Genomic DNA, 22,523 nt, shown 5'->3' with positions numbered 1-22,523 from the left:
TGCGCCCCACAAGCGGAGGGCGCAGCTATTTTGAAAGTGACCCCTCATTCAGGCAGCGACTCTGCAGCTGTCAGGAACCATGACTGAAGATGACGGATTCTGTTGTCGTGGAGGGATATGCCAGACTCCGAGACGGGAAAAAGGTGCTTATTTTGACTTTAATTCGCCGCCGGATAAGTCAGAAGTACCTCCACCCTCTTTCTCTCTGTGCTTACTAAAAGTTTGTTTTGTTCCACAGTGGAAAACTAGGTGGCTCGTCCTCCGCAAGCCGTCGCCTGTAGCAGGTAAAAGAAACATCGATGTTTTACTGGTCACGGTCGCGCATTTTTTTTTTTTAATTTTTTTATCCAACTGAAGCTTTGCAGTGGATAAAAAAAAAAAAAGATAATAAAAAAATAAATAAAAATAAAATAAAAACCCGGTTAGCTGCGCCACAGCAGAGGAGAGTAAAGTTGAATTCATCAGGTGCCACCCTGCATGTGTTCTGCAGCTGCATACGCAATTTAGAAGGGCCCGGTGTTTGTTTGTGTTCACTCGGGCCTGCGGGGTCCAATTAGGGACAAAAACACGTACAGCTCGTGTAATAATGCTCAGAAATAAATTAAAACAATGCGGCTCTTTGTCACCATTTAAACCTGGGATACAGTTCTGCCTTTAAAAAAAAAAAAAAAGTTAAAAATGTCTAAATAAAACGCAATTTATTGATATCAATGTTGATGTTGTGATACAGAACTAAGTGTGGTAATATCCTTATATGGCATAACTGTTGCAGTAAAATTATGCCATTTCCAAAAAGACTGTTCTGTTATTTCCCTTCACTAACTTCATAATTATATCCACATTACTGATTATTATCATTCTCTAGCAAAGATAACACGGTGTAAATATTTTGTGAAAACACCTACAGTCATCGAATTGGTATTTGGTCAAAGTTTTGTGATTTGACTTTGTCCATGTGGCCCAGCTGCAGTGCAGAGTATCAACAGTGAGGTTACACGGAGGTTGTGAGGAAGAGCTGACAGATGGAAAACAAATTAGAAGTACATTTTGATGAAGTTGCTTTCAAGTGCAAATTGTATTACTTATTTCAGCTGTAATTTTGCCAAAATGTGGAGGAGCTCTGATTTTCATCTTCCTGCTTTAAATCTGTAGTTTGATGTTCACAAAAGCGCTTCTCTCTTTGTGCAGTTCCACCGTTAAATATGATTTCTGCACAATTTTTAAATTTTTTTTTCCAACAGCACGAACGCTAATACACAACGACGGGTTTTCAAATTATTTCTCAAAATCTAATTGACCTTAATTTGACCCCATCATCAAAACTAGTGTTAAAGACGAATAGTCTGATCCTCGCTGTATTTTTAGATGCACCGAGTGTGAAAAGTCACGTTTACAGATAATAAGTTGCTTCTTTTTGTATTTTATGAGTAATAATCTGCACTGAGATCGATCTCGTGACCCGCTCTGCATTACATTTTAGCCTCTGAAAAGGGTCTTTAGACATTTTGGTGCTACGCAGCTTAACATGGTCCCCCAGGTTGGACGGAGGTTGAGCGCCGCTCCTCCTCCTCCTCAGATCTGTGATGACAGTGTTGTCACAGCTGTCTGCGCTCATGCCTAAGTTATGTGTGAAGGAGAGAGATGCGTACACACACACACACACACACACACACACACACACACACACACACACACACACACACACACACACACACACACACACACACAGTCTTGTTTAGTCAGTTGACGCCGATTGTTTGAAAGGTGCCAACAAACTAGAGGACACTACAGCAGCTACCGTGGGTCAAAACATATCTTATTAGTGACTGACAGCGTAACTCGGGGAAATAATTATGGATTTGAACTCTTTCCAGTCATTTTTAGAGAACTATTACATCTAAAAAAAAAAAAAAGACCAGTGGATTATGTTGACTTTAGTTTACTTAAGACAGATTTGCTCTTAGACACAAGAAAAAGTGCTTTTCTGTCTTTTGTCGCCTCTCATACTTCCCGTCTGCCTCCTCCAGATTGCCTCGTGCTGTTGGTTTTTAAAGACAAGTCAGACAAAGCCCAGGGCAACAAGGAGAGGGCGAGTGTCACCTTGGAGGAGATCTGCGGCCTGGAAGTCGGACAGTGGTATGAGGGTGTGGCTTTTACTCTGGCCATCCTCTGCCTGAATCAGGCTGCTTTCCTCGGCTTCGACAGCAGGGAGGTCCTGCAGGCGTGGGACGCCCGGCTCCGATACAGCCTCGGAGAAGGTGAGCAGAATCAGAGGAACTTCGTTTTCTGTGTTTCGCTCTCACAAGTTTTCACATTCAGGTGCTTCGTGCTCAGAACTTTTCAAGACGTGCCGAGGACTTTAAATACGACAAAATAATATCACATTTGCCCTCACTGTGCTGCTGTTTTGCATTAGTTTATCCTCTGGCAGGTTGCAGTGTTTGAAATTCACTGCAATCTAAGAAAAGTGAGTTTGCACCTGTGTAGAGGAGGTCACAACTACATAAAAGCAAAAAATGGGCATTTACCAAACCTCAACAGCAGAGATATTTCCTGTACAAACTGCAGAAATTGCTGAATGACCTAATGCCTATTGAAACAGCAGCAAATCTCTCAAGCCTTCATTTTTGAGTTACTGCTCGAGGAGTAAGGGGTTCATGAATCAAATCTTACTGCTGATCAGCAAAATATTTAGTTGGCTCCTGTTTCACCTGCAGCCAAGTGAAATAGAGGCAGAGCACACGACGAGTTTTGCTGCTGCACTTTGGAAAAGCTCCTGGTGGCTGAATAATTTAAACCATGCTAATGTAGCTCAACGTGAGGCAGACAAAAGTGTAATTTAGAAATGGTTTAAGGTGGACAAACCAGAATAAGATATTGTTCAACATGCAGTGTTGTTTAAGACTCATGTACCGTCATGCTGTTGGCCTTCGAGGTTTTTCTCCTTTTGCATCGGCCATAACTATCTCCTCTGAACTGTGTCAGTGATGGACAATGTTCTGGCTGCCAAATCTGGTTTATATTCCCCTAAACCAATCACACCATATGCTGGCATCCAGACAACGTCTCTTTCTAGGAAGGTCTTGTTTATTTCAGCAAAACAATGTCAAACCACATTCTGCACATATTCCAACAGCATGGCTCCGTAGTAGGAGAGTCCGGGTGGTCTGCAGTCCAGACCTGTCAATCATTAGATTAAGAATACGACAGAAGGAGACCCTGAACTGTTGAGCAGCTGAAATCGTACATAAGGCGAGAATGGGACACCATTTTAATAGAAAAACTCCACCTCCCAACCTTTTACAGAGTGTTGTAAAAATAAGAAGTGATGCAAAACAGTGGTAAACAACTGGCATCAAATTCAAAATAAGAATACTTTTTTCATAAAAGAATACAATTTCACCATTTCAGCATTTGATTTGTTGTCTTTGGTCTATTTGCAATTAAATATTGGTTTATGGGATTTGCAAATCATTGCGTTCTGTTTTTATTTACGTCTACACAGCGTCCCAACTTTTTCGGAAACGGGATTGTATAAAAAAAACAAAAAACCTTCATCTGTCTTTCAAATATCTGAAACAAAATACATAATACGCCCACAGTAGTTCTAAAATAAGGCGCCGGGGTGTTTATCCCAAATTTCTAACTGTTTGATTTAATCAAAATGTGCAATCAGCTAAAAATTTACAGTATTGACACATTAGTGGTCACCTAAAAAACTTTTCTTTTTGATTTATTTATTTCACTTTATTAATCCACTAGCGCGGCGCCAGGTAACCTGACCTGAGGTGCATGTTTTTGGATGGTGGGAGGAAGCCGGAGAACCCGGAGAGAACCCACGCAAGCACAGGGAGAACATGCAAACTCCGCACAGAAAGGCCGAGGACCGGATTCGAACCCGGAACCTTTTTGCTGTGAGGCGACAGTGCTAACCACTGCACCACCGTGCCGCCCAATTGCTTTCCTAAATGAAGACAAATCAATTTGAGTAAAGACGGTAAAGCTCTAAGCATAAAAATCTTTTTTTTAAATTTTTTTATTGCCAATGATGTAAATTTCAAAACTTAAACTATTTGCACATTTCTTGTTGTTGGGACGGATTATTCACTTTAGTTCATGTCGATTTGATTTCTAAATTTCGTAGTACCAGCCGACCAGAATTACTGACATGTATGCAGTCTGCTGTGTGGATCTATTATATAAGTTATATGAGTAGTGAACAAATAGGATCTATTAATAGCGTTGGACTGTTCAGCAGGTGGCCGCTGAATTTTAAAGCAGTAACTAATGAAAGTGTTCGGGGACGTGATTGAGTGAAAGGGCCTCAAGACAAATTGCATTACCGTTGTTCCCTCCAATTTGGCATGTATTTATGTTAAAATATACGAGTGCTCGTACGGATGTCTGCTCAGGCTCGCCTGTGTGTAGAGAGAGAGACTTGATAAAAGTGTGTGGCCTAAATGCTTAATGCCACAGAGTGGAGGGCGTCCAAGCAGGCAGAAATGTCACCTGCCAGCCTCTGGGCCGAGGGCCACCGTGCGCTCAGCTTTTGTTGTCTTGTGTGACGCCGTATGAATCCTTCGTAACCTGAGTGATGATGTGACGCGGCTCGCCAGCGTTTCCTCTGCGTCGCCTCCATCGCTCTCGCCGGGCGAAGTTTGTTCCGTGCGGTAAAAGTCGACGGTTCAGAAATCCACGCGCGGCTTCGTTTCAAGTGCCGCAAGCTCGCAGGCATCGACGCAAATCACTCGTCGCTCTCGTTTCACGCCGAGCGTTCCTTTTTCCAGGTTTTTCTCATTACCGAGAGCCCACTGACTCGCTCGCACAGATGTTTGTGATGTGCTTTGATTGATTGCATTGGGCTTTAGATCTGAGCCCGTTGTGTTCAGAGCTCGGCTCGCTGATTTCACTCCGTGTGCAGCTGTTTCTGCTTTTTATTTGTGAATGAAATCAAATCCACGCTGAAGTAATCATTGTGCGAGGACTGTATTCTCTCTCCCACGTTACTTCAGCTATTTCCAGGATACAGTACCACGTTAACAATTGCTCTCACATCTTTTCAACTTTGATTTTCATTCCTGGACATCGCATCAGCGTGAATGTCAGAAGAGCGTTGAAGACATGATTCTCAGTGATCTTTTGCAGACTTTATTGGTCCACTGGGGTGCTGTTGTTGTCAGTCAGACAGTTTAATAATTCCAATTTAATTTAATTTAATCCCCCCGTCTTCACTGTTCTACTAGTTTCTCTGTTTGCTCAGTTCACAGATTCAGTGTTGGAGTCTTACCAGGGACCAAGTTGGAGATCGGACCTGCAACTCTTCATTTGTGCAACAACTTGCTCGTTCTGGCCCGGGACGTCCCTCCTGTCATCATCGGCCAATGGAACCTTCCGGACCTGCGCAGATATGGACCTGTACCCAACGGATTTGTGTTCGAGGGAGGAACGAGATGTGGTTACTGTGAGTTTATTATTGCTGCTTGTACAATGCCATTTTCATGCTACATTTGGATGTGCTCAGTTAAAACAAATGAGCAATTACAATAACACGTTGTATTTTATACTTAGCGGGTTGTTCTCTTCAGCGTTGCCATAATTGGTTGTTTGGCTGCATGCAAAAGTGCAAAGGACCTCAAGTACGTTTTGCCCAAAGCAAATCAGTTACTGCCGGACAAACTAGGAGGAATACGAAACAGAATATCAACAGCAAAACGAGGACAGTCTAATAAACAATGTTAGAATAAAAGAGCACAAAAAACAAGAGGATGAAAATCTTATACAATTTGCTTTTAAGAAAAGACTGATAAAGTCTCAGTGCAACCACATCAAACATCTTCATCATCTTCTAATAAAAGTATCTCTTGTGTAAAACTGGGTTGCATCATCGGAGGCTAACAGCTCATTAAATCATGATGTGAGCTGTGTTTTCAGTTAGTCTCTCTAAAACTGATTTCATTCATTTGTTGCTTTTATTCAACAGTTTGTTTGAAGTGCTCCTTCTCGGTACAACGATGGCAACTCGTAAACGACATGTTTTCAGGGGAATCAAAGTTTGGGTCTTTACTAGTGATGATTGATGAGGTTTAGTGTTGCTTTTGTAAATGTGGTTTGTGGGAAATAGAAACGACGGGTCATAAACCAATGTCGTCACGGCAACAGTAAGTAGTCCGAAATATTGTTTTGGTGCGGTAGTCCAGAGGAAATGGATAATTGTGCTTGTACCTGCAGGCCCTGTATTTAAGTTGAGGATTGTTGCACAATGTGGACAAATGTCCTCGAGCTATGTATACATATTAAGCTTATTTACCTGTAGTTTCTTCGCATTCCTTGGTACATTTGATTTGATGCTGATTCCGGTGTGATGCTCCCATTTGAAGCTTCCATCTCTCTGCAGCGTCAACATTGGGATTCGTGGGCTGAACTCAGTCCCTGTAGTGTTCTCCCTCTCTCTTCTCGTACATCTGGCCTCCCTCAGGCGGACACATTAGGAAAGATGCTCAATGGAGTTTTATGAAACAAAAAAAACCTAAACGGAGCCTTCAAATGTGTTTTATCGCTGCCAGAAGGTTGCGTAGCTTCTACATGTGCAGATGTCGTCATTAGAAACTGGAGGATTTCAATAGATCCTCATGTCTCTGCTTTTATATCTGAAAGGGCTCGAGATATTAACTTTTATCAGACAGCTTATGGCCTGTGACTCAGTTCTTCTTCTGCAGCTGTTTTATTGGTACTGTTGTACTGGAATATTGGATTTCAATTCAGAGTTTAGGAAGCGTTTTACTCACTAAAATTGGATCCATTTTGAGTTTCCTGCTCTCATTTCCCTGATTTTGCCATAGAAGACTTCCAACCCGACATAGTCAAAAGTATGTGGACATCCTATATCCACAGTTTGTTGTGTTGCTACGCTTGCGATTCATTTTGTGATTTGGGTTAAACTCATCAGTGATATCTTCATGCTGCCGCGTACAACGACGGAGCTGTCATACAATAGAAGATAATTGTAACGCGTACGTAGTGTTTGTCATACCTCGTCGCTAGCGACGGCCCGAGCAGAAGACATTATGTTTTTGGGTTGTCCGTCCGTCCGATATCTCAAGAACGCTTTGAGGGAATTTCTTCAAACTTGGCAAAAACATTCTCTTGGTACCAACGATGAACTGATTCTGGTGGTTAAAGGTCAAAGGTCACTGTCCCATCAAATCGGCCCACGCTCAGGAATGCGAAATTGTTCAATTTAACTCGTGGATGAACTGATAAGATCGCGGTGGTCAAAGGTCACTATGAGTTCACAGGAAATCTCAGACATGCATGTCCATGAAGTGCATGTACTCTACAACTCGAGTGGTTAGCAGAGGCGTACAACCGGCAGGCGCCAATTCTAGTTTTTGTAATATTTTGCTGGATTTTTTTCCCGCCTCTTCAAAGTATGAAGTTGAAATTACTTTTTCCCTTAGTTGCTCGTAGTATATGAAGACACGTAACCCAAACGGAAACTATATTTACGTATATATATTCTATATTAAAAGTTAGAGAACTGCAGATGTGTTTTTGGACTGCACTTCCCAGAGATCCAAACAGTGTTCCCCCGTGGGACATTAGTTAGATGTCAGTTTCACAGTGAGCCTGTTGCAATCGCTCCGCCTGCTCTCTCTGGTGGCACAACCACTGCCGGGTGATGAAACGGCGTCACTAAAGCCCCGGGACACACTGCCTGCGTAGCGTATGTGTGACGGCTACTTTAAGCCACCAGCGGCTTCTCGATGTGGGACCTAAAAATCGATTTATCCCCCATTGAAAAAGCTTCACTTTTTCTTCAGAAATACTGAGCCAGTGTTTTAAATTTTTTCCAAGTCATTTTGATTTAAATTGTTAAGTTTGGGCCCTTTTAAAAAAAGAATTCTTTTGGTCATTTTGGAAATTATTGCTGCGTTAATACGTTTTGAGGGCTCATAGAAGGCTTTGATGTCTGCTCTGTGGTTGTTGATTGACGGGTGTGATTTGAGGTGTCACAGCGGAGGGTGTTTAAGCAGCGCATGAATAACATCTATTCCAAATATTTCTCACAAAATACCAATAATAAGCTATTATGGGATTGTTTAGATGTGCAATCGAAAATATACAATGCAAAAAGCAGAACATTATCTCACTTTTCTTTGTTGTGTTTTGCCCTCTCTGACTCGGTAAACAGAGCTTTAGAAAAGCATCTGCTTCATAACAACAAGAGACTTGCCAGAGGAAATGAATCCGTCTGTGCAGAATCCCCCCCGCTGCGAACAAGCACCGTGCACCGTGTTTTTAGGAGACGCGAGTTATCCTTGTCGCTGGGTGTGTCGCTGTGAAGAGCTAAACAGAGTTTACATCTTGGAATAGACACGAAACCATTAAAGTGGAGAGGACTGCGTGTCATCACCTGGAGGGGACAGACAGACACGAGGTGAACGGCGCGGTCATCGGAGCGTTAAAGACGCACGATGACCCCGCTGGAAACACGACACTCAAGAATGCGATGAGTGATTTTCTTTTTCTTTTTAGCTCCACTAAACCTTCAGCAGTGCATCTGACATAATAGGTCAGACGTCACTTTTGCTTTCATGTACAAAAACAAGGAGACGCGTGTGGAACTGCTGCTTCTCGATGTTTGTGTGCGTTGAAGGTCGTGCATTCCTGTCACGTGGAATCTCTCGGCACAGTTTATCCGCAGCACAGCGAGAAGAGGTGCGACTCGGTTTCATCTCTGACTTTTGGTCAGCAGCTGTAAAACTGCAAGCTGCGTTTTTGTTCACATCTCGCTTGGTAGCTTTTTCCCCAGAAGATTTGAGCCAAGTTGCCAACATGTCTGGAGGCTCTGGAGCATTTGAGTTGTGAAACACTTACTACGACAGGTGGAAAATGACCGACGGAAGATTTAATCAACAAGAAGCTGGAAAACCAATTGATATTTTATTAAGCCCAATGGGAAATTGTACTGTTAAAGCAGTCAAATCACTCATAAATCACAAAATAGAAAAAAAAAAAAAAAACACAAGGACACTCAGAAAATTGAATGAGGAAAACTAAAATCTTAACTAGCAAAAAAACTAGATTCAGACCAGAATAATGATTAATAATTTATCAAGTAAAAATGCAAATATTTATAGTGTAACTTTGCCATTTTCTTGATTTTACATCTTTGTACTTTTTGGTTTTGTACAAAACAGATATATTTCTCAGGAATTGTTGGTGGTGGTATGGTAACAGTATTATGTCGGCATTATGTTTACAACTTCTTCTACCACGCAGTTGCCAACAAGTTGCAATGACTTGGTGCTCTTTTTATTGTTGCTCATACTTTAGGTGTACTTCAGTTTTACTTTCGCGAATGCTTGTTACTGAATAAATGAGTGAAGGACTGAGTGATGAAACGATGCCACTGGTCAGCCGAAAGCCACGACTTCCTGTGTCCGTTTCCTTTGTCTTGTTTTTTCTCAGGTCGCTAAACTGCATGTTGTTTAAATAGTGGCTAATTTCACAATCAAGATGATGTAATTTAATGCCTTAGTCATTGTTGCTTCCCTCATTCAATGAATATTTACAGCTATCTCATAAATACAAGAGTTCAGATTGCCAAAAACAAACCCTGTAATGTTTGACTGCTTCAATGACTTTGCTGCATTAAGAACAAAAATGCCTGGCCTGGCTCTCAGCACCTATGAACATTCAAACTAATTTACACTTCCCACTTACCGAAGATGATTTTAATAAGTTGTGTTACTTTGTACGGACACTGTGTTTTATCACTTCTTGGAGCAGACGGGTCCTCTTCAGTTGATTCTGTTCCTACACAGAATGAAGTAAACTAAATAAGCTCTGCCACCTGTTCTTTGCTTGTCTTTGTGTTTTTTTTTTTTTTTTTTAAGTACTCCACCATTTGGCAGTGCACCTGATGTTCAGTCACCTGCTATGAAAAGGATGGCATGTGTAGTTAGACGCCCTCACAAAACAAAAAGGTACGAGGTGATTCAATTCAGCCTCGGAGTCCAGCAGAAGTAGTGAAGGTGCTTCTCTGGATGAGACACTTAATCAGATCATATCCATATTTCACTAAGCAAGCAATATGTCTGCAGACATTTGAGAAGACTTTACAGCTGACCTTTGACCCCGCTAACAGCCAGGCAAGTGTTGGGAATGTGATCGAGGCCAGTCTTGACATGGGTGGTCTGAGGGACAGGGCAATTCAAGGACCCTGTATTGTCGACACCTTGTAATGGACAAGCAGTTGTATCATCAGAGGAAGGTCAAAGGACATCTGGAGCGTATGACCCCTGACCTCTAAATCAATATGCTCTCTTTGATGAGACTATGAATTGATCTGAAAGGAGACAGATTGGGAGCCATAAACAGGAATATTTTTTTTAATTTTTTTTAATTTTTTTTAGTGACTTGATAAACAAATATCAATTGTTATGAATTTTAGCACACGAATTTCTGGTCCCCTCAGGATGAATTGTGGGTGGACCAATCACCGAACAGTGGGGGGTGGCTCAGTGCGATTGCCGTTAAAGTCGAGCATTTTTTTCATAATGTGGTCAATGCCAATTGGTTAAAAGCTGCTGCAGTAGTTTGACTAGTAACCCAACTAATGCCCATTAGGACGCAACGACTGGAAACAATTTGCATCAAGACCCATATATTCATGCAGTGAATTTGACTGCCCAAATACAGCCTCATGGAGCTGCTAACAAAGCGAGACTTTCTTATTTAAAAGATACATGTTTTTCTTTGTCGTGTGTGGTAGTAAATGGTCTTTGAGTCCTAAATCCAAACCTGTGGGGGGTGGGTATGAGTTTTGGACTGTTGATCAGATAAAACGTATAAATGGACATTTTTCTTCATAATTACGAAATGTAAACCAAAATTCAATTAATTCACAGCCTCCTTGACCTTGCAGTGGATATTTCAGTGCTACGTTAAGCAGTGTTATACTAATGAAGTCTATTTTCTGCAGGGGCCGGTGTTTTTCTGCTCGCGGCCGCTGAGAGCGAGCAGATCAGCTTTCTATTCGACTGCATCGTCAGAGGCATATCTCCCACCAGAGGCCCGTTTGGACTGCGGCCCGTTTTGCCAGGTCAGTAGGTCTTTCATGCTGCTTAGCTCGCTGTAAAGGACTAGCGAGGCAACTACATCTCCGAAAATTACACAGACTGGGAAAGTTTAGCAGCAAGAACGATTTTGTCTCAGAAAGAGGATGGGTGTCAGTGTGATGCTCATCAGGATCAGAGTCACAATCAGCTTTATTGGCCAGGTATGTTAACACATGCAGGGAATTTGACTCCGGTTGTAACTTGAGCTCTCGGTGTGCAAAAAAACAGACAGATATAAAACATAAACAGACGTATATACAGCTAAAAAAAAAAAAAAAAGAAAGAAAGAAGTATATACACATGTACACCTAAAACAACGGTGCAATTGCACCTAGTGCCAATGATGCTGATGGAGTTGGGTGTAGTGCAAAAAGGCCCAGTCATATTGAACATGTTAAGTGTTTGACAGAGTGACGACCTGCGGATAAAAACTGTTCTTATTTGGATCATGAAAATATGCACCGTTGCCAAGTATGAGCACTTATGTCAAGATTTACCATCATAATTGTAGCAAACCCTGCTCATCTCCTCCCTGTTGCTGGCAGTGAGTCATCATAGCTGTGGGGCGTGCTGCCTTCCTGCAACCAAACCAGTTTTAGCAGAATGAGCCAGAGGATTCCTCTGGAGATGGATCTGCTTTGATCTGACTAAATTATGACTGACAGCTGTTTTTTATGTAATTGGGTAATCCTCAGCAGCAATTTATAATTTTAGTCAAACGTCCCAACCCCTGACTTAAGTGTACTGTGGTGGATGGAAAGCTTCAGGTCACCTTAAACGTCAATAAGAGGATAACTATTGTACTAACTCTGATTATGGCATCAAATCCAATTTGTCTTGTCTATGTATAGTTGAGGCTGTTGGGCTACTGATTGGCGAGCTGGGAGATGAGCCCAGTTCCAAATAGCACTTTTTTTTTTTTTCAGCTATTATTACAAGGTTGTATGGCAAGATTTCAATTTGTCAAAGATGCCGAGCACATTAGTTAGTAATAATAATAAGCTTGTATAAGTTATTTTAATACCTACACGGTTGAGCTACTGTTCTCCTGCTGTTCTTCCACCCATCATATCCATTTTACAGGATCTGCTCAGTTTCTTTGCTTTCAATATTTTCCCGTGCAGAGTTTGTTCTTGTTAAACAATATCACTATTGTTTATTTCAGTGCTGAAAGTGGATCAGAAGAAAATTCATATTCAAGTTTTTTTTTATGATCGGTTAATCACAAGTAGTTTCTTGAGCAAAAATTGCAAACGGTTTCTGGTTCCAGTTTCTCAATTGTGGGGATTTGTATCTTGTAGTTGTCTTTTGTGATTTTAATTAAATACCTTCGGGGTTTGAACTTGATCAGACAGAGAAAGAGACAATTTGAAGATATCAGTGTGGGAGAATATATTTCTACGAGTTTATATTCTTACCAGGTATCCCGATATTAACAAATTAATCAATAATGATGAGGTATTAGATTTAGCCCTATTTAAGAATGAACTTTTTCCTGTAGTCAGATAGCTGTGTAATGTAACAGGGATTTAATGAAGTGACAAATCCACAGAGAGAAATCACCCTGCAGCTCTACACAGTGTTTTAGCCTCTTTCAGCTGGTTGTTTTGGTTTCATTTTCTGCAACTTCACTTTTGAGGTTTGGTTTATAAGCCTTGTTCAGCCAGAGATGTGATGAAGCCACAATTGGCAACTCCCTGATGAACAGAGTAGTTAGCACTTGAAAATAAATACATTTCCCTCAGGGGATGCTGGAGACGAAAAACCGAGCTGCAAGGAAGAGCGAATATTGGATTTGTATTTTCCAAACATGAGTCTGAATGATTGCGAAGGTCGCTCCGTGCCTGTTACATACAATGATGACTGTTCACCAAACCACTTTTTATTGAGTTGATGTTGTTTACATCTTGTTTACTGCCCCCTGGTGGTCAAAAGATCAAGTTAAATGCAGGTTTAAATTTGAGATAAACAATGAATTGTAACAATGTCACCATCATGAGTCAGCATTCATGTTCAAACAGTATATATTTTTTTTTTAAAGTGTTTCCCATCTCTGTCTACATTACTGTTCAAAATAGTATAAATGGTCTTGAATACAGACAAATCATTAGAGAACATCCTCTTTCCCCTGTATATATTCGATTTTTCGTATTTCTCGTTTTTGTTTTAACACATTTGGACGTTAGATCTAATATTTATAAAGCCGTTAAACATTTTCTGCTCCCCTGCTGTCCACTTCAACACCTTTGATTTTCCACGCTGGCAGTTCTAAAAAAAAATTCCCACCTCACTGTGCAACTTAACAAGAAATGTACAGCGGGCAGCTGAAGGGGGCTCTGGGATATTCTGGTTTTCACACATCTTGCCGCCCAATCTCAGGTTGAGCTCATACTCCTATTATTGTGGTGCGTAGTAGAATAAATAGCAGGGAGGATGTCGCGGGGTCAAAGTCATAGTTCACGCAAGGAGAGCAGCCAAAGCCTCCTAATCACTCCGGGCATGTATGTAACCTCATCCACAGGATTCCACTCCTACCTCCCCTCATGATTCTCGGTCACCCGGCGCTCGACTCGCCCCTCCCCTTTTTCTAATGTTCTGCTCTTATTCCTCCCCTCAGCTCTGAACTGAGTCTCTCACTTGGGTTTCACCTCACAGTCCTTGTCTGCAGCTTCTCACTAAATCTCTCTGTTGGCCTTTGTTTCGATCAATCGCTTTTATGTCCCAAAGCTCGTTTATCTGTTTGTCACCCTCCTGTGCCGTGTTTCCACCTCTCTCTGCTTTTTACTTCCCTGCTTTCTGTTTAGTCTCAACAACATGAACTATATTCACAGTTTTACTTTTAATCACTGAGACGTTTTGTCTGTCGTGACAACATGAATAAAACATAAAGGACATACATTTTTTTTTTTTTTAAGCAGTAAATCCAGGACATGACAACCACTTGATGATAATGCTTGAGGTGACATCTAGGAAGCTTTACCTACGTACATATGAGGAACAATCCATTAGTTTAAAACCAGTATTAGACATTTATAAATATTGATTTTATGATTGCCTATATATCACAGTCTGTTTATGCTGTCAGTTTACCGTAAACTTCCAAAAGCATTTTGTCAAGTGCCGTTTCATCATCTCTATTTACCATTTTTAATTTATAGACTTTTGATTCCTTGTGTCATAGCCATAAGTATGAGTGAAATGCAGCGAGGACATTTTTGAAGCCTGTTTACAGCTCGCTGCCATCTTTGCCAGCTTCTTAGTTTCAAACCGTAAAAATATTGCTGACTCTGATTGGCCCAGATGCCTGCCAGTCAAGCAAACATGGCCCACGACTCTTCACCTTAAGTGTGCTCTCAAACCAGACCGGCACGCTAATGGTTGGAGCGAGGTACACATGATTTCCGCTTTATTTAAATGAGCCGTCTGATTTAAATCAGCAACTTCTACCAACAGCAGCGTCATCACTGCTAAATCCAGTTTTTTTCTGTGATTGTTGTGATCAAAAATGCTTAATGTTAACGCGGCCTCTATCCAAACTTGTCAAGCAATTTGCAGAGTTTTATATGATTCTTTTTGTGGGAGTAAAATTGCTGAAATTGGCAAACAAATGCAACTTGGGGGGGGGGGGGGTTTGAAAATCTTTTATTTGCACATCACAGAAATAACTTCTCATATTTATTTTTTATTTTCTAAACTTAAAGGTCAATGGGACTGAAAGTTAAAAAAAAAAAAAAAAAAAATCCTGAGTCATTAAAGTGACACAGGCTACATCTTCTGTAAAAAGTGCTTTAAATACTTTGTAAATTATAATAATTTAACACGTACCGTATGCATAAAATTAAGTGCAATCTCACACCTCGAATGGTGTATAAAACTAATGCAATTTAACATATTCTGCACAATCAGACTGAGGCAGAGAAGTGTGACAATTGATAGCCTTGTGATAAGACGATAAACCCCATCACTTCTGGTGTTGCAGTTTTTTTCCGGTCAACTGGCATGTGATTTGTTTTGATGTTTAGGTAAGAGGTCGAAGACCTTTGCTGGCCGTAATTGAGGAGGTATCTTTGTTGATAAAGCAACGTTTTATTTGAAAGGGCTTAATTTGTGCAGTAATTCCTTCAGCAGACCTTCTATGGGGTATTTTTTTATTGTGGAGAAAGTGCGAGAAATTTTGGAAATATTGCAAGCTCCCTCAAATATTGCATTAATTATCGCGAACCCAAGATTCCAAGGTGGGGCTGACATACAGAGCAAACATAAAGGATAATAAGAAATACAATGTGGAGACACAAAATGTAAATATTAGGTAAATAATGTGTAATTATAGATGAACAGACTTGTGTTCCATGGGAACAATATAGCAGGAGTTCATAATCATCACAAGGAATCTACGACTCCCTGCAGGTTTTGTCTCCAGGTACTTTTTCTCTTCACTTTTGAAGACACTGCTGTACCCAGACAGTCGATACGCTACATGTAGGGCGCGGCGTAAACCATTTGCAAAGATCTGGCACATTTACCACATTACTGGTGCTGGATCGGATGGTTTAAAAGAAAGAAAGAAAAAAAAAATCGATCCAGTGTTAGAGCTGACCTTGGTGGTCCAAGGTACATTAGATCCCCGCACAGCACCAGGAATCTTTAGCCAGCAGGGCGCGTACCAACAGAGCAACATGGCAGCGCTATTAATAAACCCTGTAGTGTTGCACAAATACTGCAAGGTGTTCCCCTGTGTGACCCTTTTTCTCTCCCCGTCCCGTCGCCTGTCACTCTCGCAGATCAGATGATAGCGCACGCCCCTTCGGCCGAGGTGTTTGTTGTTTAGCTGTTATTCTTTTCACCTTGACGCTATTTGCTTGATGCCATAGAAAATCTAGCGAGACCCATGTGGTTTAAAGGGTCCCTTCTTCTTTCTCTGGAGTAGTTGGATGTGTTTTCACAACTGTGCCCGTGCGACCGTCGCACAAAAACGCTCAGCTGCGTCACATTTGATCCCATATCTCATTGACGAGCGTTCACGTCTGAAGTTAGTGTTTCAGATGCTGTTTATTTTTACAGACCCCAGTACCAGCCAGACAAATTCGGAGGAGAAGCTCAACCATGAGGCCCGAGAGCTGGAGAAGCGACTGAGCATGCTCTCTCATGGGAGCAGCACAGGTACAAATCATTTGTCCTTATGCTCAAAATGGGATATGTAAATTTCAAAGTACCTAAAACCATTATTAAACTGCAGTGAAGCCTCTTCCTCTAAAAAACAGTGAAATGGATACGTTGGCTTTTAATAATGTTGTACTTGGATTTAATTTGCAGATTTGACATTACTCACCGGGTGATTTATTGTTCCTATTATGTGGTGAATACCAGGGCTGAGGACGTGCGTGCATAATTACATTATGATGCTTTAATATGCTTTATTGATGAAAGCAATGTTGATTAGATTTATTTAAGATTTAATAACGTTCTGTTCTTCTCTGCAGTCTCGTCAACATACTGCCCGTCTGCTGGCGGGGACGACCGCAGCATATCCGGTTCCTCTGACACCTCGGACACCAGTCACTCAGACTGCAGCATTGGCAGCCGGCTGGCCATTTGGACCGAACCCGATTCCAAAGTGACCGAAAATGTCAGCCACGCGGGCGCGAAAGTGGCGCTACAGATCGTGGAGAAGCTTTCCGCCGGCCAGGCGGCTGGAAACCGGCCTGCGGCCAAGCTGCCCCGGCAGCTTCAGGAAATCGGCCGTCAGAGTTCGTCTGACAGCGGCATCGCCACCGGTAGCCATTCCTCGTACTCGGGCAGCTTCTCCTCCTACACGGGCAGCCTGGATATCACCCCCGGAGAGGACTTTGGGTCTGTTTTCAGCCTACCCCCCCACTTGGCTCAAGACCTGAGCCCTTGCTCGTGCCCCACCGTTCCTGGACACCAGTATCAGGTGCCAACTTCAGTGAGGTATCTCTATGACAGTCCCAGGAGTGTGCTCCAGGAAGCAGGTGGGTGTCCCAAAGACAATGAACCATCCACCTCAAACAAAGACAATGCTGGCCCGTCAGGCCTCCCAACAGAGTCAGGAAAAGGGGACACGAGCGGTGCCTCAACCTCGGAAGATACTGACAGACAGTCAGTCAGTGAACACACACAAGGCCCCTCAGAGGAGAGCAAGAAAACCAAGGTGGCGCCCTCTAGTGACTCCTACAATATCTGCAGCTCTCTCACGTCTTCCTCCAAAGCCATTGTGACCATCTGCTCAGTGTGCGGTGGATTTAAGGTAAGTAGGAACTTTCTTTTCTCTGTGTTACTTGTTTTTTTTTTGTTTTTTTTTTAAATGTCTGGCAAAAGGTTATGTTGAAGCTTGGGTTAAACAAATGTAGCTCTATCCTGGTCGGGCTTCTGTTTTTCCTAGAAATAATGTCATCATTCCCGTTCAAATGGTCGCGTGAGCGTGCTCTGTTGTGTAACTCACCGTGGTGTAGTGGCAGCTTGCACGCACAGGCCTCATCGTCAGCGTATCATCTGTTCTGTGGCTCGCTGTCAATATGACCTTTGTGGTATCGTGCCGGCTGAGTGTCAGAACAAGTAACAGTCCCACGGCCCATCTGTCGAACAAGTTAGCATCTCAGCACCCAGTTGAGGTTAACGCTGTCTTTGAACACAGCAGATTTAAACCTTGTGTGTTGGGAGTGACTTGCCGTTTTCTGTGTACGTCTGTTTAATGCACACGTGGGATAAAATGCATCACTTTTCTTAATACTTCATGCATTTTTAGGTTTTCTGCTGACTCTTAAACTGGGCCGGTTCTTGTGTGTATGAGCGGGATGTGTGACGTTCAAGCTGATTTCCAATACCCTTTAAGATTTTTTTACACCTAAAAATCAAAACCAAGGTTTGTGTTTTTGTTGCGTTGCACACGAGACCACTTGTTTTAGTCGGACCAAATTCTGGATCTGCGGTTTGGACCGTGGTCCAGGGCATTTCAGCTGTTTTGGTTCGGACCAAATGAAAAAAGTCCGAAGGTCTGGACCAAACAAATACACCATGATTGTGCTTTTCTCCTTGGCTGCCTGACTACAGAGTGGATGTGGATTTCTTTATCGATTACACTTGTTTTTTTGTTATTTGGTCCTTTCTGTTGCAGAATTCTTTTTTTTTTTTTTTTTTTTTTAAATGGCTTTGGTCCAAAGCTAGAAACGGAGAATGTTTGGCTGTTTTCCATTTAAAAAAAGAAACTTGTATGGTGAATGTGTTTTTAAAAGAAAGTTGCAGGTCAATTGCCCGACAACTCATCAACTTCTCAACAAATTGCTCAAGCTGATGAGTACGTTGCCTTTTAGATTGGCTGCGAAACATTGCGGTGTCACATCATGGTTTTCTGTAGAAGTGTGCTGAGAATGATCAAATATCCGGATTCTGTTGCATTTAATTGAACAAGTGCTGAGTTTGAGATATAATTTAAATATCTTTCGAAAACTTGTTATTTGAACATTGAGGTACAAAATTAGTAAAAATAATTTTACTGGTCTTTTCACTCTAAATATGGATCTCCACCTGCTGGTAGTGCATTAACTTCAGAATTCAAATAGTCTTTGATCACCTGTGTATGAGTGTCTGAATAAAATATCAGCTCTTTATGTTTTCCTCCAGTGGGTCCACAGTGATTTAAATTAAACATGAGTTATTGGCCAGAAGCTGATGGGTCAGGCCCGAATGCTGCGGGAGTCCACTTATCACCTTCAGCCTGAGCAACACAACCTCCCCTGTGGTATTTATTGGTTCACAGTTAAAGGAATAGTTCAGAAGAATACTTCAAACCACAACCACTGTGACTGAAGTCACACACATGGCACGAGACTTCAACAGGTTTGGTCTGACTGGATTCTCAGAGGAGTACGTGTGTTAATATTTACAGCATTCGCAGCCAGCACATCTTAACAATTGATAATAGCCCCCAACAAATGCAAATATTTACTGCATTTTCGAGTATCATTTGCTCTAAACCACAGCACCGATCTTTGCCCGACTCGTCCTTATAAATGTCTCTTATTTCAATATCAGAGCAGGCTTTTTGCTTCCTTTTGCTTCTGAACAGTTGAAGTACCAGTGATCCCATTTATCTTTATTATTTCACAGGGGACACCGTACACCCCTTCAAATTCTTCAGGGATACCTGCCATACCAGGTAAGAATAATCAGCTGAAATCTTGTTTGCACACTGCATGCGTCTTCTGTTGCATGCATGAACAGATTTGAAGCATGTTGATGGGGGGGCGGGGAGCCACCGATGCAGCAGCCGCAGCTCGCTTATTTGATTCTGGGAAGGAAAATCAGAGTTGTTGAAGGTTTTTTTTTGCCTCCAGAACATCGTATTTTCAATCCAGCAGATCAAAGTGTTGACAAATCACCATGCAGAGCCAGCACCAATGAATACGCTGTTGCAGTGAAGAAAATTCTGGAGAAATCTTGGGCCGGCTCCCCAAGCATCCACAGCACAGCAAAGATGAGTGAGGAGTTGCCAAAAAAAGGAAGAGAGAAATTAGCCTGCCTCTCGGTTGATCCGCTCGGCTTTCCAAGCGCAGACAGGCAGCCAGCAAACATACGCAGATTGAACCTGTATGAGTCAATGAGCCCTGCTTTTGGAAATGAGCTCAATTTGGCACCAACCGTACCATCGCAAGATTCGCAGCGAGACAAACGAGCTGTCATTTATGAAAACTGTTTGAAGTGCCAGAGCGAGCACTGCCGCCCTCCACCGCAGGTTGTGCCTGCTAAAATGTACCGCGACAGGAAGGTCCCGACCGGGCCGCACCTGAAGAGAAGCGCGGAACAAGAACGTGCTGCGAAAGAGGAGCTGCTCTATCAAGCTCTCAGGGATGGATCGCAGGGAGCAGGTCTGTCTGAAGGGATGAATGGTCGGACAGTGACCGGTGAAGGTAAGAGGCCTCTTCAACAGTTTCCTCTTCAACTGATCTTCAGGTCACACTCTGGTGGTCTTTTTTTTTTTTTTTTTTTCTCTTCTGGTCCTTTGAAGGGGATCTTCTCTTTGTTTCTGACATTTTCTTCCAGTTTTTTACTCAATAAAATGCACTTTTCTCCTGACTTGTTTCGTTTAATTGAGCACTTGTTATGTATGGGCAGAAATATGTGTCACTAGAGACTAAATTTCATATCATTTATATTTGAATGTGAATGAACCAGCTTTAATAATTGCATTAAAAATCTCATAATTTGAATTGATGATATTTAACTTGAATAATTGCATTGAGAAACTATATATAAAGAACATAATTTAAAATGTAATTTATTTGTGTGAACTGAATTTCGGTCAACTTGAAAGTGAATGTAATATTATGAAATTGCATTCATATGCTCTTAAACTGTATTTGATCCTCACAGATACTTCAGCTCTCCAGAAACTCTCAGAAACTTCAGAGTCCACATTCAGTTCTCGCGCTTCAAATTCATGTCTTGAAATTAAATTTCAGTTTCTCACATGTGGTTCTTTGAGGCAGATTCACAGTGTGAATGTCGCCCTGAAGACAGACTATCTCTGTTTTAGACCATTTTCAATGCAGTTATTCAAATAGTACAAATTCAAATTATGTGATTAAGATTCAGGTTTTTTTTTTAATGCAATTATTCAGGTTAAAATTGAAATATAAATAATTCAACTTCAGTTAAGTAACACGTATTTCGGCCCATAGTTATCTCTCTGCACTCTGTGTTGTTTCCTTTTGATGTGTTTCCTTGTTTGAACTAAAGTTACTAAAACGTTTAAAAAAAAATCTGAAATAATATAAAGGCATGACGAGATGGTCTGTAAGGCTGAAAAAAAATGGGAGCACTTTCTAATACGGCATATTTTACAGGGGGTTCATAAGTTGTAGGCAATGGCTTGAATAATATTTAATGAACCATTTAATAAGCTTTGCTGTAGACATATTATCTCTAAGTCCTAAAAAGCGCCCACTAATTGATTGAACCAAATGAAGTTAGCTGTAGAAAACTGTACCGAGGATCTTGACCAGAAGCCAGTTACCAACAAATTACCAATTATAATTGGATTACCATCTGCAACACTATTTTAACAACCAGAGTTGGATCTCAAATCTAAAAATGCATTTTATTCCTATTATTAATGGGATTAGTCAAAAATGTTTTAATTCTTTAGAAAGGAACTCTAACAGACTGTTGTACAGGAAAATGATGGTTTCATTTCTTTAAAACCCATCACTGAAATGAATGCAAATTTAATGTATTTTTGAGGGGATTCCTTCAAATTAATTGGTAAAAAATAAATTGTTAAATAACAAGCCAATCTTCAGTTAAAACTGTGTAACAGCGACAGAACTACCGTCATCAGCAATATATCATCTTAACGCGTGAATAATCCAGATGTAACATCAAGGCTTTTTACATCATGAAACTGACAGTGATAAATATTAAGTTTGAACAGGACAGGAAATTACACTAAACTGTCTGCTGCATCTTGATTCTCTTCACCAGCATGCAGGTGTGATGTGTGTCCTTTGCACATTATCAATTCATTTATTTTTATTTTTTCCAGGAAGCAAAAGGTATTGTGAGATGATGGATTATTCCGCTGTTATTTGTTCACACCAATGGATCTGCAAGAATTCCTGTATTTAACACCCAAAGAACACTTTGTCTGTTTTGGTTCATAAAATTGATTACGTTTTTTTTTTAATGGGGGATTATTTTCTGCCCTTGCTACTGCCATAAAACGTAGCTGCTTTGTTTCTTATATTTAAAATACGCTGTATATTTTTGTCTTCCACCAGACAAAAGGCTTACAAGTAAAGAGGAAAGACGCAGAGCTGATCCCGCTTATGAGATCATGGAGAGTCGGTTGCCGGAGAGGAACTCGGAGGTAGGCCAATCCAAAACTCTAATCCGCTTTATGCTATCAACGGCTCCCATATTTTAAATGTGTAAATCATTGTGCACAGAACTCAGCTCAACATTTCGGGGGGAAAAATGTCTGATATCATGGGAATAGCAATTGATTAGGATTAAAAAGAGGAAATGGCAGCGGTTAGAGGATGGTAATAAAAAGAGGCTTGGGTAGTATATCTGAAATTGCACGTTAAAAAGGGTCCAGTCAGCATTTTGCGGTTTTGAATTTATTGTCTATTTAGTGTGGATTAGAAAAAATAAATAAATATATATATATTGATGAGTGGGGATTGTTTCTGTGATGTTCTCAGACTACGTGATGAGCTGGAATTAAAGCAGTGAAGTGTTGTACTTCCTGCGTGTGCAGTCTCTTGAGCATAACCTGTTTTCAACCTCAGTGTGCTTGTGTGTTGAGGCGCGTCGTTCTCAGAAGTAGGCGTTGACCCAGAAAAAAGGGGAAGTCAAGCAGCATCACAGAATCTTTGGACATAC

General features: G+C 41.3%; 1 protein-coding gene across 1 annotated transcript; it reads left to right on the top strand.

Moving 5' to 3' along the window:
• Nucleotides 1-44: 44 nt before the first annotated feature.
• On the top strand, nucleotides 45-22,062 carry LOC138637306 (protein Dok-7-like). Its single transcript, XM_069725861.1, has 9 exons — nucleotides 45-143; nucleotides 239-284; nucleotides 2,028-2,258; nucleotides 5,261-5,461; nucleotides 10,988-11,107; nucleotides 16,185-16,283; nucleotides 16,604-17,388; nucleotides 19,248-19,296; nucleotides 21,917-22,062. Exons 1-9 carry the CDS (start codon nucleotides 90-92, stop codon nucleotides 22,060-22,062), a joined length of 1,731 nt encoding a protein of 576 aa, XP_069581962.1. The 5' UTR covers nucleotides 45-89.
• The last annotated feature ends 461 nt before the right edge of the window (nucleotides 22,063-22,523 follow it).

Source organism: Brachyistius frenatus, unplaced genomic scaffold (assembly GCF_029030835.1).
Source record: "Brachyistius frenatus isolate BFR_SWC_R1_liver_20210118 unplaced genomic scaffold, ASM2903083v1 Contig_454, whole genome shotgun sequence".
NCBI lineage: Eukaryota > Metazoa > Chordata > Actinopteri > Embiotocidae > Brachyistius > Brachyistius frenatus.
Note: the sequence above shows the minus strand (reverse complement) of the source record. Positions and strands in the feature narration are given on the sequence as shown.

Excerpts from the sequence above, each read along its gene's own strand:
- LOC138637306 (XM_069725861.1), top strand. The coding sequence starts at position 90 with ATGACGGATTCTGTTGTCGTGGAGGGATATGCCAGACTCCGAGACGGG. Across the intron at positions 11,108-16,184 it reads ACTGCGGCCCGTTTTGCCAG|ACCCCAGTACCAGCCAGACA; the intron begins GTCAGTAGGTCT and ends TTATTTTTACAG. Across the intron at positions 16,284-16,603 it reads CTCTCATGGGAGCAGCACAG|TCTCGTCAACATACTGCCCG; the intron begins GTACAAATCATT and ends TCTTCTCTGCAG.